This window comes from Motacilla alba, chromosome 12 (assembly GCF_015832195.1).
Source record: "Motacilla alba alba isolate MOTALB_02 chromosome 12, Motacilla_alba_V1.0_pri, whole genome shotgun sequence".
In the NCBI taxonomy this organism is placed as follows: domain Eukaryota; kingdom Metazoa; phylum Chordata; class Aves; order Passeriformes; family Motacillidae; genus Motacilla; species Motacilla alba.
In genome coordinates, this window is record NC_052027.1 from 19,448,515 (window position 1) to 19,465,067 (window position 16,553).

The 16,553-nt window shown below is 53.0% G+C and overlaps 1 protein-coding gene across 1 annotated transcript; it reads right to left on the minus strand.

Moving 5' to 3' along the window:
• Positions 1–414: 414 nt before the first annotated feature.
• LOC119706260 lies at positions 415–14,727 on the minus strand. Its single transcript, XM_038149623.1, has 2 exons — positions 14,679–14,727; positions 415–1,454 (listed from the first exon to the last, which is right to left on the minus strand). Exons 1-2 carry the CDS (start codon positions 14,691–14,693, stop codon positions 480–482), a joined length of 990 nt encoding a protein of 329 aa, XP_038005551.1. The 5' UTR covers positions 14,694–14,727; the 3' UTR covers positions 415–479.
• Between the last annotated feature and the right edge of the window lie 1,826 nt (positions 14,728–16,553).

A 16,553-nucleotide genomic window follows, 5' to 3' on the forward strand; every position in this document is an offset into this window, starting at 1 on the left:
AACCCTGGGCATTTTCCTTGTCCTTATCCATGTCTTTGACAAGTATTGTCTGGAGTAGAATGGCACAGCACAGAGGAATTATGGCATGCTGGCTCAGGGCTTCAGGTACTCAGCAGTCCTGTGCCAAGGGGCAGCAAGGCGCCTGCAGGCCCCAGCTCTGGGGGAAACAGGGAGCGAGAACATCTCGGCCGTATCCACCGTGCTGCCAGCTCCGCAGCGCAGCACAGCACGGGCTCACGCTCCCCACTGCTCCCACAGGTGCAGCCGCCACCTCAACAGGTGCTGACAACATCGGGGAAAGCATGAGAAGAGTTTTCTGCTGGGGAACACCTTGTTTGATTAAGCTGATGGCCCTTGTGACTGGTGCAGCACTGTGTGTGATGATTTGCTATGCAGGGATCTGGTATTGCTGGAAGAGAAAATGGTGAGTGTTTTGTAATTCTCTACTTCAAACAGCTTCCTTTAAAGGCCGCTCATAGTCAGGGAACATTCCCTGTGAGTCTGCTGTGGAGTTGTGGCCAGTCCATGGGTGTCCAAGTAACTCTGCTGAGGGTTCTGCTGCTGCCCTGTGCTTTCATTGGCCTCCTAATTGCTGGGCCTTGTCCTGAGGGGCCCGCTGGGGCTGCAGCCAGTGCTGGCTCCCACTGAGGCTGCCTGGCCAAGAGCAGCCCCAGGGGCACAGGGCAGAGGCAAAGCAAGGCGGGGAGGAGAAAGAGCAGGGAGGAGATTGCCCTTGAGAGGCAGAGGCGCTCCGGGGCCCGCTCCTGGCCAGGGACCCTGCCCAGAGCCGTCCCCTGCTCGCCGGGGCCTTGAGGGGCAGCTGTCCAGCTGGGCCAAGCTGGGCCAGCAGCTCCAGCCCTGCTGGGGAGCCTTGCCAGCTCTGGGCCCTGCAGAGAGGCTGCAGGAGGCTCCCTGTGTGCCACTGGCTGCTGGGGCCTCAGCCACCTCCTCTCTTCACAGGTGCTCCTGTGCATCTTCAGAAGAGGAATCGAACACCTCAGGCAGGGAGAACTTGACAGTTTATCCCAGCTCTCCACTTCTGCCCCTGTCTGCCCTGCCGTGGCTGCAGCACCATCATGAGGTCGTCCCAAAACCCACCCCTCCACAACGAGACCCTCTGCCCCTGAGCCCCCTGGTCCTGCTCCCCGGCCAGGACTGAAGGTGGGCAGCCCCTGCCTGCCAGGGCAGGGCTTGGCCCACATTGTATGTTTTAATAAAGAAATGGAGTTGTCACAGCTATGTCCAGGTGGTAGCACCAGCAGAGCCCACCCGGCAGCAGCACTGGCTGAGCTCCATGGCCAGGAGCAGCCGTGGATGCCCACGGTGTGGGCGGGCAGGAGCCCAGCTGGGGCTGCCGTGACCAGCGGCGGGGCCCCGAGGGCCTGGGGGAGCCCATGCTGAGCGTCCCTGGGCTGAGGGCACATTTCCTTCCGTGGCATCATCTGGGCCAGGACCTCAGGAGGCACACGGGGTTTTTTTGGGGTCCCTCCCAAGGGGTGCAGGGATCCCTCATGAGGCATCAAGGAGAATTGATGGCCTCTCCTAAGGTGCGCAGGGATCCCTCATGAGGGGTGCAGTGGGGTTACATTTGACGGAGTTTTTACTCTCCTCAGCAGAGCAAAGGGACACTTGGCCGAGGCTTAGCAAAGCTGGGAGAAAGCCTCTGGCAAAGCCTTGGGCCCGGCCTGTGGGCACAGCGGGCAGGCAAAGCCCATCCCCTGGGGCCACTCCGGGCTGCTCAGGCTGGGCCGGGCCAGGCTCGGGCCCCGCCAGGGAAGGGCCGCGGCCCTGGGCTCCGATGAGGCTGCTGAGCTCCGCCCTGGCCCTGTGCTGCAGCCCAACACATTTACAGCCAGGGCCCTGCCCTGGGGCGCAGGAGGCACCCGGGGCTACAGCTGAGGCCGCGCCTTCTCCCACTCCAGGGGGCTGGCTCTGCTCCTTCGGAGGGCACAGCTTAGATCCCAGTCACCTTTGTGAACCTGCTGGGGAAGTGTTGAGGGGCAGAGACTTCCAGCCTTTCTCACTGGGAAGTGTGGCTGATGGTGTGGGGTTTTTTTTAACTTTTTGCCCTCTAAATTTGTGTCCTGGCAGAGGGTTAAGTTTGCTTGCTGTCTGTAGGGCCCTTTTCTTCTTGGTGCTCTGTGGGGCTGCAATGCAGCCAGGCTTGAAGGAGGATCTCTGGACGCTTGGGCCATGGTTGTGGGACACTTTGGCTTCGTCCTTCCTTTGGCTGTGATTTGCAGAGGTGCTTGTGCTGGCATTTTACAGTAACTGGCTTCAGTGCGTTCCTCTTGTCACCAAAAATTGAGAATGAACGTCTTTAACACCACTCTAGTATTAAGAGGCAGGCCTTACTTTCTTGAATTGCTGGATGCACAGGCCACTGGGATCACAGGGCCTTCTTGGTGGGGTCTTCAGGTACCCTGGTGGTCATTGAAGAAGGAAGCTGACTCTTCTGGAAAAAAGATTGTTTCTCATGTGTGGAAAAGAATAACCTTTCACTTCCCCATCCCTTTCTATGCAAAGGTACACAGGCAAGTGCATTCATATGTCTCTATCTGCCTTGCCAGTCTATCCATCTATCTATCTATCTATCTATCTATCTATCTATCTATCTATCTATCTATCTATCTATCTAACTACCTATTTTTCTAATCTATGAAATATTTCTATGCATGATATTTTGTTTATTTGTAAATTATGACACATCCATTGAGAGCTGGAAAATGATACCATCCATCTTTGATACAGCAAAGCTTGGGTTTAGGAGCAGACACGAGCTGTGATTTCCTTCTTGCTTGACATATGCTGTCTTGTTTAGATTGACTTTGAACTGAAATCCTGCAAAGCTGGAAGATGACTGGTGGCCATCACTCTGATATCCTTAAAAGCCCTTTTTTCATTTCAATTTTTTTCATCTATGCTGGTTGGTAAATACCTTTCTTCCTTAAGCTATGTGCTGGCAATATTGGAAGTAGAAAATAACATAATACTGCATAGTTAAGATACTTGATAGTTTTCTTGTGAAATTTTATGGTAGTATCTCCAGGCTAAAACTGCCTCAAAACTAAATCAGCAGGTCAGCTACTGAGCACAACTTACTGCATCGCTGCAGCTCATGTTTCTACAGTGGAAGTGGCTTTTTGTTCTTCTGCATGGTGTATGAAACACTACAAATTGGAAGGCTGCTTACAGAGGAAAGAGCCTTGTTTAGTGTAGCCTGGACTTTGGAGAGGTGCTAGCTGTCAGATCAATACCCAGCAAACTGCCTAAATGAGTTTTTGTGACTACTCTCTCGTGATTTTGGCCTGGCTTCTTTAGGAGGTTCAATTTTCATTTGGAAATGGCACGAGAACACTCAGCGTGCTCGGTGGAGCCGGTGCTGTCACAGGACAGATGGAGCTGGGACAAATGGCACATTGCTTTTGATCTCAACAAAAAGCCACCTGAGCTCCTCCTGACAGCAAGCCCACGGACTGGTAATGGATCCATTAAAATTAACCCATCGCAGAGCTTTTACCTTGAAGCTCTGACATACGGAGCTGGTTCACTTCTGCCGTGGAGGAAGGGAGTTTGAAGACAAAGAGGTTTAGCAAGGAGATCCATGCACAACAGAACTGTTTGTATTTTAGGAAATGAAGTCTCTTAGGATGTAAAGCCTCATCCATACTCCAGTTTTATCCCTCCATTTACCCAAATTCTTGGTTTTAATTCCTTTGTCAGTAGGAAAAGATGACGGGGAAGTGTAGATCCTCCTTTTCTTCTTGAGCTGGGCAGCTTGTAACCTCGTCTTCTCCCACAAACAGGAGCAGACAAACTGGAATTTTGTCATGAAACCATTCTGTGGAAAGCTTGCCCTGTGTTCGTTTTTGCCCAGAAGTAACTGAGATTCGCTGGGGTATTTACAAGCCATAAGTGATGGGTTTCTTGTGGTTGCTAGAATCTTTCATATTTTACAACTTTTCTGCTGCACAAGAGCCTGGCACTTGCAGAACTCTTGCTCCATGCACTGCTCCAGTGCTTCTTGCAGAGATGCTTTGGGAAGCTCTCAGGAGAAGTGCCGTGTTCATGCGTGCTTTATGGAGCCCACAGGACAGGGAAATGTCTTTGCAGTGTGCACTGGCTTTTCTTCCAAGGAATTGTCCTTGCTGTGGGCACTGGCTGTTATTCCAACACCTGTGTCATTTACTCTACTGGAATCCTTGTGAGAAAGGTTCTTCTTTGCCATGGAGATTTTAGTTGACATTTTTTTATCTCCAACAGCCAGAAGTTTTCCATCTCACTGGTTTCTGATGCTGGTTTTTCCTTTCCAGTCTGTTGTTGGCCCACAAAGATGCTGCTTCGATTCTGCAGACTCCATACCAAGCTGAAAGTTCTCCGCTGCTCCACAGCAGCCCAGTTATCCACAGGTGGGCCAAGAGCAGCTCCAGAAGCTCCAAGGGATTCTAACAGATGAATTTCTGTCCCTCAGGAAGGCAGGGCTGGTTCTGAAGGAAAGGGTCTGACCCTGCACCCACCTTTGCATGGCAGCAGCTGTCCCACACTTTGTGGAAGGCACATAACATGTCACACTCTTAATTCAGCACTGGCTTAATCAGTCTTATAAAGCTCTTTTAAAAAATCAGCCTGGGCAAAAAAATTTTTGGATTTTAGTTGGTTGGGGTTTTTGGTTTTTCTTTCTTTCTCCTTGGTTCTTTGCTTTGATGCTCAGAGATAACGGAGGAAGGGGCAGATTTTCTGTTCAACTTGCCTGTCAGTGTGCAGGGGCTGAGAAAAGAAGATCAGTTTTTCACCAGCTGCTTTAGGAGCTCCAGAAGCAATTGTGATGTCCCTAATCAGGGGGTGGGGGCACCGCTAACAGCCTGGATTGTGCCCACCTGTGTTCCCCTCTTCACCACAGTGCTGTGTAGCTCCAGAGCCTTGTACCTCGGCCTGATGGTGCAAAGATCCCCCCAGCATCCCTCAGTTTGCAAGAATAAAGGCTTTGTGCTCATTAATATGAAAAGCTGTATGGGTGGCAGGCAGCTCCTGTTCTTTTGTTGCCTGGAGCCCAGTCAGTGCTGGCGTTTAAATGACTGACCCAGCCCCGAGCTGCTCTTAAGACTGATTTGATCAAAGGGGCTGAAGCTCTGTTGACTGCAAATTCTCCAGGAAAACAAGCACAGGAACTTGGATAATGTTGGTGACAAAAGCAGAGTGCGCAGTCAAACCTGTGAGGCCACCTCACCGCCGCCTCGCCCCACCCTTTTCTTTTTAATTGATTTAATATTCTGAGTGCCAGTTCTTGCATGAAATGGGCCCTCAGCAAGGAGCTGCTGGGCCTGCTGGGTGAGTCCCTTTGTGCTCCCAGTGCTTCTGCTCTGGTTTGGCTGGGAAACGTGTCCATCACGCCTCTGTGTCCCATTCCTGTCATTCCAATGCACAGCCCTTTCCCGCTGCTTGGCATTTAAATACTCTGATTACTTTATTGGATAACTTACATCTTGCACTTCATGACATTAAATTGTGTTAATCAGACGCTGTCCTATCATGAGTTTCTGGAACACATTTCCAGGCCTTCCAGCTGTAGCCCAAGGGAAGCTCCTTCTGCCTTGCATGACACAGTTGGCAAATTGGTTTTTTGCAAAGACAGCCCTTTACAAAGGACTTGTTGTGTGCATTAACATCCGAGGGGCTGCTTTCCAAGACAGACAAAAAACCCACCAACAAACAGCAAACCAACCAACCAACCAACATATTTTTAAAAAGGACTTTATTTGTAGCTCTTGTTTTTCATGTTTTCCAAGCTGGCCACCTTTTCCACTGCAGTGTTTTTCTTTGGACAAAAAAGCCCCCCTTGCCAGATGATGTGACTTAACAAGGAAAACAGAACTCACACACAATGAATATATTCAAGCTGACCATGGAGATTCCCATTATCACACTCATCATCATTGATTTTCAGTTTCTTTTGATATCAGATTGTTTTCAGAAGGGTGAGAACAGTATCTCAGATCTCCTGGCTACCTTGGTGCCTCTGCCCATTTGTTGCTCTTGGATCTCTGCCTCCTTCACCTGATTTTTATTTTTTTCTCAATTTGTGGGATTTTTTGTGTTGGTTTTGCTTTTTTCTTGGCAATTGTTTTGTTTGCCTGTTTGATTTGGTCACAGTTTTGCTTTTGTATTTTTGTTTTTGGGGTATTTTTCATTTACTTAAGAGCAGGAATCAGTTTGTGATTTCTGTTGTGAAGTTCTGATGCACAGATGTTGCACATAAAGGGGTTTTTTGTTTTTAAAGTCATCTCAGACACAGACCTGCAGGGCCCTGTGACTTTGAGAACTGAGTGCTCTCAGACAGCAAATTGTGCATGAATAGGAAACTTGCAGTTCCTGCCTCCATTGCACACAGCAAAATGTAAAGTGGTTGGAGTGGTGCCAGTTGTAGCCTTTATTTTGCCTTCTTTTGCTGCCATGCATAAAACTGTGTCAGATTCATCAATGAACTCGGTTCTTCCAGGATAGGGAGTGCAAGGATGATCCCTCAGCTCGTGTGTGGACCTGGTGTGCACCAGGCCAGAGACGGGACTGTCATCCATAGGCAGCCCCTGTCTGCAAAGAGAACAGGGAGCTGCAGCTCTGAGGAACCCAGGGGTTAGGGAGCAAACAGCCCAGATCCCTAGTTTATAGCAGTTACTTGTCAGGAGTATTTACTGCTGAGAGATTTTTATCTTCCTGCCCAGAGCTGGAAAAAAGAACCCTGGCAGTTTGCTTTAGCTATGAAGTGAAGAGACTCTTCTCAACAGGTTCCAGCTCTGCTGCTTGTTTGAATTAAAAGCAGAGCAAAACTCTTCTGGTGGTCACATCAAACCAACATAAGTTTCATGAGTCTGTGAAAGACATAAGAGTGTAAAAATTATTCCATTTTATAGTACTTACAGTCTTCTAATTCAGCCATGGGATAACTAGGCCATTACTTACTATATCAAATAACGGTAAAAAGCCGTGGAAAAGAAGTTATTTTTAAAACTAAATTAGAAAAAGTGATTGAATTTCATGAAGAAAACCATGTAGTAAAAGTACAGTAATTTATACTTCCCAAAGCCCTTTGATAATGGAGCTCTGAAGCCCAGTCATGTGCAGTGCAGCCTCAGCTGTCCCTTTGAGCCCAGAACTGCCAAGGCTCAGGGCTGGCATGAGCCTTCACCCAAAACAGGCTGCAGGACTGATTTGGAATCATTCCAGAACAGGGCTCACACAAAGAGCAAAGTCTCACGGCCAAAGCCAAACCTTCATCAGGTTGGATTTGTTTGAACACGGAAGTGGAGCAAATTTGCTTGTCCTGCAACACCACTGTTACCATGGAAGTTTACATGAGCTACTAAATAAGCACTGTCCTGAACTGTGCTGCCCAAATAGTGTGGAGAACTTGCTCTGCCTCTGCCCTGTGCCCCTGGGGCTGCTCTTGGCCAGGCAGCCTCAGTGGGAGCCAGCACTGGCTGCAGCCCCAGCGGGCCCCCAGGACAAGGCCCAGCAATTAGGAGGCCAATGAAAGCACAGGGCAGCAGCAGAGCCCTCAGCAGTTACTTGGACAGCCATGGACTGGCCACAACTCCACAGCAGCATGACTACGAGTCAGCTACCAATGCTATGGAGCAGAGTTATAGGAAAAGTGTGGAGAAACATCAGCAACTGACCGTCTCATCTCGTACAGCTTGCGAATGCCAAGATAGCAGCCGACCAGCACAAGGGGCACAGTGAACAGTGTCACCACCGCGCCTATCATGCAGGACCTGCGCACATCCTGGGGGCAGACAATTCCTGGGAGGCGCACTGGATCCGGGGCGTATATTCCTACTTCACTGATAACGTCTGTGGGAGCAATGGGGAGCGTGAGCCCGTGCTGTGCTGCCCTGCTGAGCTGGCAGCACGGTGCATACGGGCAGGACGTTCTCTGTTTCCCCCAGAGCTGGGGCCTGCAGGCACCTTGCCGCCCCTTGGCACAGGCTGTGCCACCCAGCAAAGGCCAGCAGGCCGGCAGGAGAGCCCGGGGGCAGCGCAGCTGCTTGGGCAGTTGCTGCTTCGAGGGACACGGGCCAAAGCCATCCCTGAGCAGCCACTGCCAGCCCTGGCCCTCCGTGGCCCGTGACAGCTCGCCTAGCCCCAGGGGACAGAGTCAGGCCCTGTCAGGACCCACTGGAGCCTTGCTCTCCCCCTCTGCCCCTTCCCCACCATGGGCACCCCGTGCAGCTGCTCCCAGGTTTCGGGAGCAGTGTCTCCCACAGAGGGAGCCCAGCAGGACTGCTCAGCCTGGCTGAGCCTGGCACAGCGAGCACCTTCTGTGGCACTGTCTGGCATCTCCTCCCTTTGTGTATCGGTGTCTGGCACATAGCCATTGCTTCCTTCTGGAAGTGCTGCCTTCAGCAAAGCTTTTTGGTCCATCTCTGGAGAAAAAAAAAGGGACAGCTGGATCAGGTGGAACCCATTCCCCATTGGGCCAGTGGCATCTTCAGGAAGTACCACTTGTCAAAGACATGGATAAGGATCAGGGAAAGGCCACGGCTGTTGGGGCTGCCACAGGGCCTCCCTCCCTGCTGCAAACAGCTGCCTCTCTGCATCTGCCCGGAGACCAGGAAATCACAGGGGATCTCAGGCCCATGGTGCAGTTTGGGCTGCCTGTCTGATGATGCCAAATGCCTTCCTGCAGAGGCTGGCCAGAAGCTGCAGCCAGGCCAGGCTGGGAAACAGCCCTGCAGGCCGTGAAAGCAGCAGCGGGGCAGCCAGGCTGCCATGGATCCCTTCCTGCTGTGCCGGGCACGGCGTGTCCAGATGTGCAGCCAAAGCCCCCGGCTGCTGAGTCCCGGGACAAGGCTGAGGGAAATGCACCCACCACGGCGTCTCTCCAGATCACTCAGCATCTTGTCCAGAAGTTTGGCTGCCTCCAAGGATTTCTTGTCTGCTGTGTCTTGGTTCTTCCATCTAGGAGGACCTTAATGGAAAATTGTTCCATTTCTCCTTCAGGCCCCAGTGGCAGTGAGTGCACCTGGGTGATTGGTGCCCTCCAAGGCGCTCACTCAGCTCTGCCTTCCACTCCGGAGCAGGGGCAGGGGGACCTCGTGCCTGCAGTGGCCCCACACTGGGATGGAAGGAGCCCTTTGCGGGGCAGTCCCGTGAGAAAGGACTCCCTGGAGCTGCCAGCAGCTCTAAAGCCAGCCCCAGGCAGGGCCAGGCCTTGGCAGTGGCAGTGGCAGCAGCTCAGGCTCCCTGGGCCAGCAAAGGAGCTGTGAATGGCACAGCCCCGGGGCACAGCCCTGGGCCCGGCCCCTTCCCTCTCTGCTCTTCTGCCTGGCTGCACAGAGCACACGGAAGGACACACTGGCATTGCACACGGGAGGGAGACGGACAGCTAAATGCTCCTTCCTCCCACTGACAGCCATCCTGTGCAATGTTGCAGCCTGCATTGTTGCTAGTAAAGTCCAAGGTAAAATGCAAAAAGGGCCTTTGCATAATATCCTCAGGTTTTTAATTCAGCTGCGCGGTGACATATTCAGGTCCCAGACACACACACAGCGTGGGTCCAGCTTTCTCTCTCCTGGGGCCTGGGCGCGGACCCCGGTCTTGGGACAGTACAAAGATAAGGGCCAGTCAGGGGAATGGGAGGGAGTGGCTCGGGAACATAGGAACAGACATTGGAAAAGGGGAAGGAGCCAATGAGGTGTAACTTGGGGGATGCCCCCCAGGGCCTCCACAGCGGGATCCCTCAGGGCTCCAGAAAGGAGCAGGGCAAGGTTTCCTGAATCTTTCAACCCCAAGATTGTGTTAAGGGAAAGAGCTCTTGACTTACCTCTTGCCACATGGACACTGACGATTTTGTCAGGAAAGGCAGAGGAGAACTTGCCTCCAGCATTCTCCACGGGCTTGAAGCCACCATCAGATAGGGCATCCACATAATCCATGTCACCATCCCAATCTAGAAGGGAGCAAGGACCCACACCATTTCCACAGTGTTCTGGGATCCCCCTCTGCCTTAGGGAACTGGACACTGCAATGGGGTCGGGTAATGTCATGGGATCTAGATGTCAATGGCCATGGCCAAACTGCAGAGGGGCCTGGGGAGCTCTGGGCTGGCTCCTGGTCACTCTCCAGCCTCTCTGCAGGCCCTGTGCAAAATCCCTGGAGAGGAAACAGGGGCTGCCCAGGGCCCGTGGGGGCTCTCTCCCTGCCCCAAGAGGAAAGCCTCCCTAAAGCCCTGGGGAAAGCAATGCCCAGCGCTTCCCAGGGAGCAGGGAGCGCTGTCCCGGGCAAGGGCAGCCAGGCTGCCGGCTCACCTGCTCCCCGCGCTTGCAGCGGAGCAGCCTGGGCCACCCTGGCAGGCAGGGCCACGGCCAGGAGGAGCAGGAGGAAGAGGCGCAGAGCAAGGGCCATGGTGCCTTGCCCTGGGCCAGTCCCGCAGCTCTTGCTGCCACCTCTGTCCTGATGCCGCTGTCCCAATGTCAGCACCGCTGCTGCCACCGCCGCTGCTGCCGCAACAGTTGTGCTCAAGGACTGACTGCTCGGTCGTTGTGGTGCTGTGCAGCCACGGGGCTCTGGGACCTCTGTGACCTCAGAGCCTGCTGTGACCTCATGGCCAGGGTGGAGTTGTGTGGGGAGTGGGATCTGCCTTCTTTGGGAGGGAGCTCCTCCTGCCCTGCTGCTCTGTCCAAGGGTTGTGACACAGTCCCAGCCCAGCTGATCTCACAGGCTGAGGCATGAAGGGATGGAGAGCAGCCCTTCCATAAAGGGCTTGGGGGTGTTGCTAGATGAGAGGCTGGGCATGAGCCAGCCATGTGCATCCTAAGGAGAGTGCCCAGCAGGTTGAAGGAGGTGATTCCACATCTCTGCTCTGGTGAGACTCCACCTGGAGTACTGTGGAAGAGGTTTTACAGCCACTTCTGTGAGCCTTTGAGAAGTTTGATAAGAGGCTCCATGTTTGCCCCTGAATGAATTTTCTACCAAGGTCATTCACATAGAAACCATGAAAGAAAGAAGGATGAATAAGAGAAACCTGCAAATGCCTATTCCAATAAGCCCCTTGCTTGTCTCTTGTGACCAATGAGTAAAATGTAAACTTAAGAGCTTTGTAAGAGTGCAGAATAAGCACGCATGCTCGAATAAAATCAGGGTTTGAAGCCTTCTGGAAATGGAGTGTGTTGCTTTGTATTGTCTCCGTCTCTACCATGACAGAGTACTGCATCCAGCTCTGGGTCCCCCACAGAGGAAGGCCATGGTCCTGTTGCATCTCGTCCAGAGGAGGGACAAAATGCTCTGAGGGCTGGAGCCCTTCTGCTTTGGCGACAGGCTGGGAGAGCTGGTGGTGTTCAGCCTGGAAGGGAGGAGACTCCAGGGAGACCTGATTGCTGCCTTTCAGTACCTTAAGGGGGCTTGTAAAAGAGATGGGACAGAATTTTTAGTAGAGCCTTTTGTGACCAGACCGAGGGGGAATGGTTTTCATCTAAAATACAGTCAATTCAGACTAGACGAAAGAAACACATATTTTACACTGCAGGTTTTGAAACACTGGCACAGGTTGCCCAGAGAAGTGGACATCCATCCCTGCAGACATTCAAGCTCATGCTCTGAACAAGCTGACCTAGTTAAAGGTGTCCCTGCTCACTGCAGGGCATTGGACTAGATGGCCTTTAAATGTGCCTTCCAACCCAAGCCATTCTGTGCTCCTGTGCACCATCAAAGCGGTGCTGGATTAGTGCTGGGGTGATTATGTGGCACCTGTGTTTTGGTAGTTGTGTCATTTAGCCACAAGAGGATTCATGGGCTGGGCAGTGAAGTCTGCAAATAACAGACCGTGTGCTCAAGGAGAAACAGGAGAGGAACACGGCTTCCAGTTCAGATAAATGCCAGCATTTTGCTGCCCTTTCCTTGTTAAGAAAGAAAGGAATGTCCTGAAGATCCCTTCAGGTGGGTGCATTATTGGCTGTATCAATACTTGTGTTCTGTAAAACAGGTAAGTTGTAACAGCTTCTTGCCCCGTTTATCACTGGATAAAACCCAAATACTGCATTGCTCCTTGTCTACTTTCTTCCAAGTCAAGGCAAATTTTGTTCATTATTGAGTGGGACGTATTCATCTGTTCACAAGCAAATTCTTCTTGCCATTCACACAGTGGCAAGATTGCTTTGTTGATTTGCTCTAATCGGACTGTAATCAAGGCCTACCTCTCACTAGAATTAAAGCTGATGTGTTGGGAGGCACAGCGTTGAGTAATTTGTCCTGGTGTCTGGCACTGCAAAGAATTGTTCTGTCATTAAATGACATTTGAAGGCAGGTGTAGTCTACCATACTTCTGGCATACTAGAAGTGAAAAAACAGCCCCTGAAACAGGATTTAATCCTTTCTTCCTCCTCCTCCCAGGAATTTTAATCTCTGAGACCTAAGGTCTTCAGCTGCCTCACAAACATTGTTTTAATTCAGACAGGCATCCATGCATTGAGCCACAAATCAGGACCGTGGTGTGAAGCTTGTTGCAATGTAGGTTTATAGCACTAAAAATAATAATCCATTCCCAGGTTAAGCCAAGCATTTCCCAAATAACTCTACCTATCCTCAGGGATGTTTCAAAAAGGATCACTGTAAAAGCTGAGAGTGGGGAGAGAGAGAGTCATCAAAATTAAAAATACAGCTTTCTGTGATCTTTATATTCCTTTAAAAAGAGAGTCAAAATTGTTCCTATATGGAACATTAACTAAGAAGTGAATGACAGATGGTCAAAATAATTTCTTGGGGAACAAAAGAAGCATAAATAAAAATAAGTTTACATGTAGATAATAAGTAAACCATCACGCTAAGAAAAAAACAGACCTGCCAAAACTAAAACCAATAAGGCTGTTTCACCTGTCATAACTAAAAAAAAAAAAAAGACTGAAGAGAATGAGAGATCCTCAAGACCATTACTATACGCAGGAACTTTCAGGAATTGGGAAAAAAGGAAGGACACTGAAGTGTGCAATTCACAGAGGAAATCTAGAATTTATTGGTGGATTTGTTGCAAAATTTTTGCGAGCAGACTGGAGAAGCACAGGGGCTGATCAGACCACGTGTGGGCATTTACAGCAGTCTGAGGGATGTTTCTGGGACCAACTGCAGGGAAGAAAAGCAGCACACAATTACTGGCACAATCTCTTAGCTGGCTGTAGACTAACTGACAGTCTGTCCCCTGGGGCTGGGCGAGCTGTCACGGGCCAGGGAGGGCCAGGGCTGGCAGTGGCTGCTCAGGGATGGCTTTGGCCCGTGTCCCTTGAAGCAGCGACTGCCCAAGCAGCTGCGCTGCCCCCGGGCTCTCCTGCCGGCCTGCTGGGCTTTGCTGGCTGGCACAGCCTGTGCCAAGGGGCGGCAAGGTGCCTGCAGGCCCCAGCTCTGGGGGAAACAGAGAACGTCCTGCCCGTATGCACCGTGCTGCCAGCTCAGCAGGGCAGCACAGCATGGGCTCACGCTCCCCATGGCTCCCACAGATGCGGCCGGCCCCTCAACACATGCTCCTGATTCCCAGAAGGGCCTTGGGGGTGGTTTCTGTAAGGGAACAGGCTGCTGGCTCAGGTTGATAGCAGGCAGGCTTATTTTGGAGCTTATGTTTATTTTACGCTGTGTCCAAACTTGGACCTACTGGAAGAGAAAACGGTGAGTCTTTTGTTCATCTTTCCCTCAAACAGCTTCTTTTGAAAGTCTACTGTAGACAGGAAATGTTCCCAGGGAGGCTGCAGGGGACTTGTGGCCAGCCTGTGATTGTCCAGATAACTCTGCTGAGGGTTCTGCTGCTGCCCTGTGCTTTCATTGGCCTCCTAATTGCTGGGCCTTGTCCTGGGGGCCCCGCTGGGGCTGCAGCCAGTGCTGGCTCCCACTGAGGCTGCCTGGCCAAGAGCAGCCCCAAGGGGAACAGGGCAGAGGCAAAGCAAGGCGGGGAGGAGAAAGAGCAGGGAGGAGATTGCCCCTGAGAGGCAGAGGCGCTCCGGGGCCCGCTCCTGGCCAGGGACCCTGCCCAGAGCCGTCCCCTGCTCGCCGGGGCCTTGAGGGGCAGCTGTCCAGCTGGGCCAAGCTGGGCCAGCAGCTCCAGCCCTGCTGGGGAGCCTTGCCAGCTCTGGGCCCTGCAGAGAGGCTGCAGGAGGCTCCCTGTGTGCCACTGGCTGCTGGGGCCTCAGCCACCTCCTCTCTTCACAGGTGCTCCTGTGCATCTTCAGAAGAGGAATCGAACAACTCAGGCAGGGAGAACTTGACAGTTTATCCCAGCTCTCCACTTCTGCCCCTGTCTGCCCTGCCGTGGCTGCAGCACCATCATGAGGCCGTCCCAAAACCCACCCCTCCACAACGAGACCCTCTGCCCCTGAGCCCCCTGGTCCTGCTCCCCGGCCAGGACTGAAGGTGGGCAGCCCCTGCCTGCCAGGGCAGGGCTTGGCCCACATTGTATGTTTTAATAAAGAAATGGAGTTGTCACAGCTATGTCCAGGTGGTAGCACCAGCAGAGTCCACCCGGCAGCAGCACTGGCTGAGCTCCATGGCCAGGAGCAGCCGTGGATGCCCACGGTGTGGGCGGGCAGGAGCCCAGCTGGGGCTGCCGTGACCAGCGGCGGGGCCCCGAGGGCCTGGGGGAGCCCATGCTGAGCGTCCCTGGGCTGAGGGCACATTTCCTTCCGTGGCATCATCTGGGCCTGGACCTCCTCCAGTGGCATGTCCAGGAAAAGAGGGAAGCCATCTTTAAGTGCTTGCCTTAAAAACAATGGAATGAGGCCGGACTCTGAGGAAAGTCCTTAGTAGCCCGAGGGATGAGCTCCGAGCCCCACAGAGCCTGGGCCTGGGGCAGCCCCGGATCTCTTAGGAGCAGAGTGGGGATTTGCCCCCCAGGCCTCATCTGCTCACCCAGGGACACATGGTGAACACACACACAGAAGATGGCTCAGCCCTGGTGCTGCTCCCCGAGTGTTATATTTGGGTCCCTGTAAAGGCATGCAGGGGGCTTGGGGTCACCTCTGTGCTGTGCAGGGGACTGTGGACAGCCAGAAGTTGTGCAGGGAATTTGATGTATGTCCAAAGGTGTGCAGGGGCTGAGGGACACCTGTAAATTGAGCCGGGGTTGGGGGTCTCTTGGGAGGCACACAGGCTATCATATTTTAGGGTGGCTGAGGAGACCCGTAGGATGTGCAGTGGGTTTGGGTGTCCCCTAAAGCATGCAGCTACCCTGATGGCCTGTGTTGCATTATTTTTGTAAGCTGTGGCATCAAGTCCTTCACTTTTTAAATACGGGCCAAGGCCAGCACAGCGCACAGCAGGGACCCGGTGGCAGCGTGGCAGGCCTGCTGTTGCCTGCAAGAGTGGGGACCACCAAGGTGAGTTGAATTTTGGACTTGACATTGCCGTTGCATGTAGAACCATGAAAAGTCTCACTTGTGCAATATCATGGAACTCACTTCCTGTGAAAAAAATCCAGATTGCACATAGCTACTGGGAGGGACATACTCTCCTCGCTGGAAGGGCACCTCCTGAGATCCATTGCCACGGAATCCTGCCCCAGCCACGAGGTCACAGCAGGCTCACGGGTCACAGCAGGCTGAGGTCACAGCAGGCTCTGAGGTCACAGAGGTCCCAGAGCCCCGTGGCTGCACAGCACCACAACGACCGAGCAGTCAGTCCTTGAGCACAACTGTTGCGGCAGCAGCGGCGGTGGCAGCAGCGGTGCTGACATTGGGACAGCGGCGTCAGGACAGCGGTGGCAGCAAGAGCTGCGGGACTGGCCCAGGGCAAGGCACCATGGCCCTTGCTCTGCGCCTCTTCCTCCTGCTCCTCCTGGCCGTGGCCCTGCCTGCCAGGGCGGCCCAGGCTGCTCCGCTGCAAGCGCGGGGAGCAGGTGAGCCGGCAGCCTGGCTGCCCTTGCCCGGGACAGCGCTCCCTGCTCCCTGGCAAGCGCTGGGCATGGCTTTCCCCAGGGCCTTAGGGGGGCTTTCCTCTGAGGCAGGGAGAGAGCCCCCACGGGCCCTGGGCAGCCCCTGTTTCCTCTCCAGGGATTTTGCACAGGGCAGGGAAAGAGGCTGGAGAGTGACCAGGAGGCAGCCCAGAGCTCCCCAGGCCCCTGTGCAGCTTTGGCCTTGTCCATTGACATCTGGATCCCACGGCCTTACCCGACCCCATTGCAGTGTCCAGTTCCCTAAGGCAGAAGGGGATCCCAGAACACCGTGGAAATGGTTCAGGTCTTTTCTTCCTCCTAGATTTGGATCATGACTTGAATGATTTGGAAGTGCTGGTGAATGATACTTTGAATGTCTTGGAGAATGCTGCAGGCAAGTTCTCAATTTCCCTTTTACTGACACAATAATCAGCCTCCATGTGGCAAGAGCGCACTCACCTGCCATTTTTGTAAAGATTAAGTCAGGGCTGAAGAATTCTGAAAACCTTGGCCTGCTCCCTTCTGGAGCCCTGAGTGATCCCACAGGATCGCTGTCAGTGGGAGGAAGGAGCATTTAGCTGTCCATCCTCCTCCCGGGTGCAATGCCATTGTGTCCTTCCATGTGCTCTGTGCAGCCATGGAGAAGAGCAGA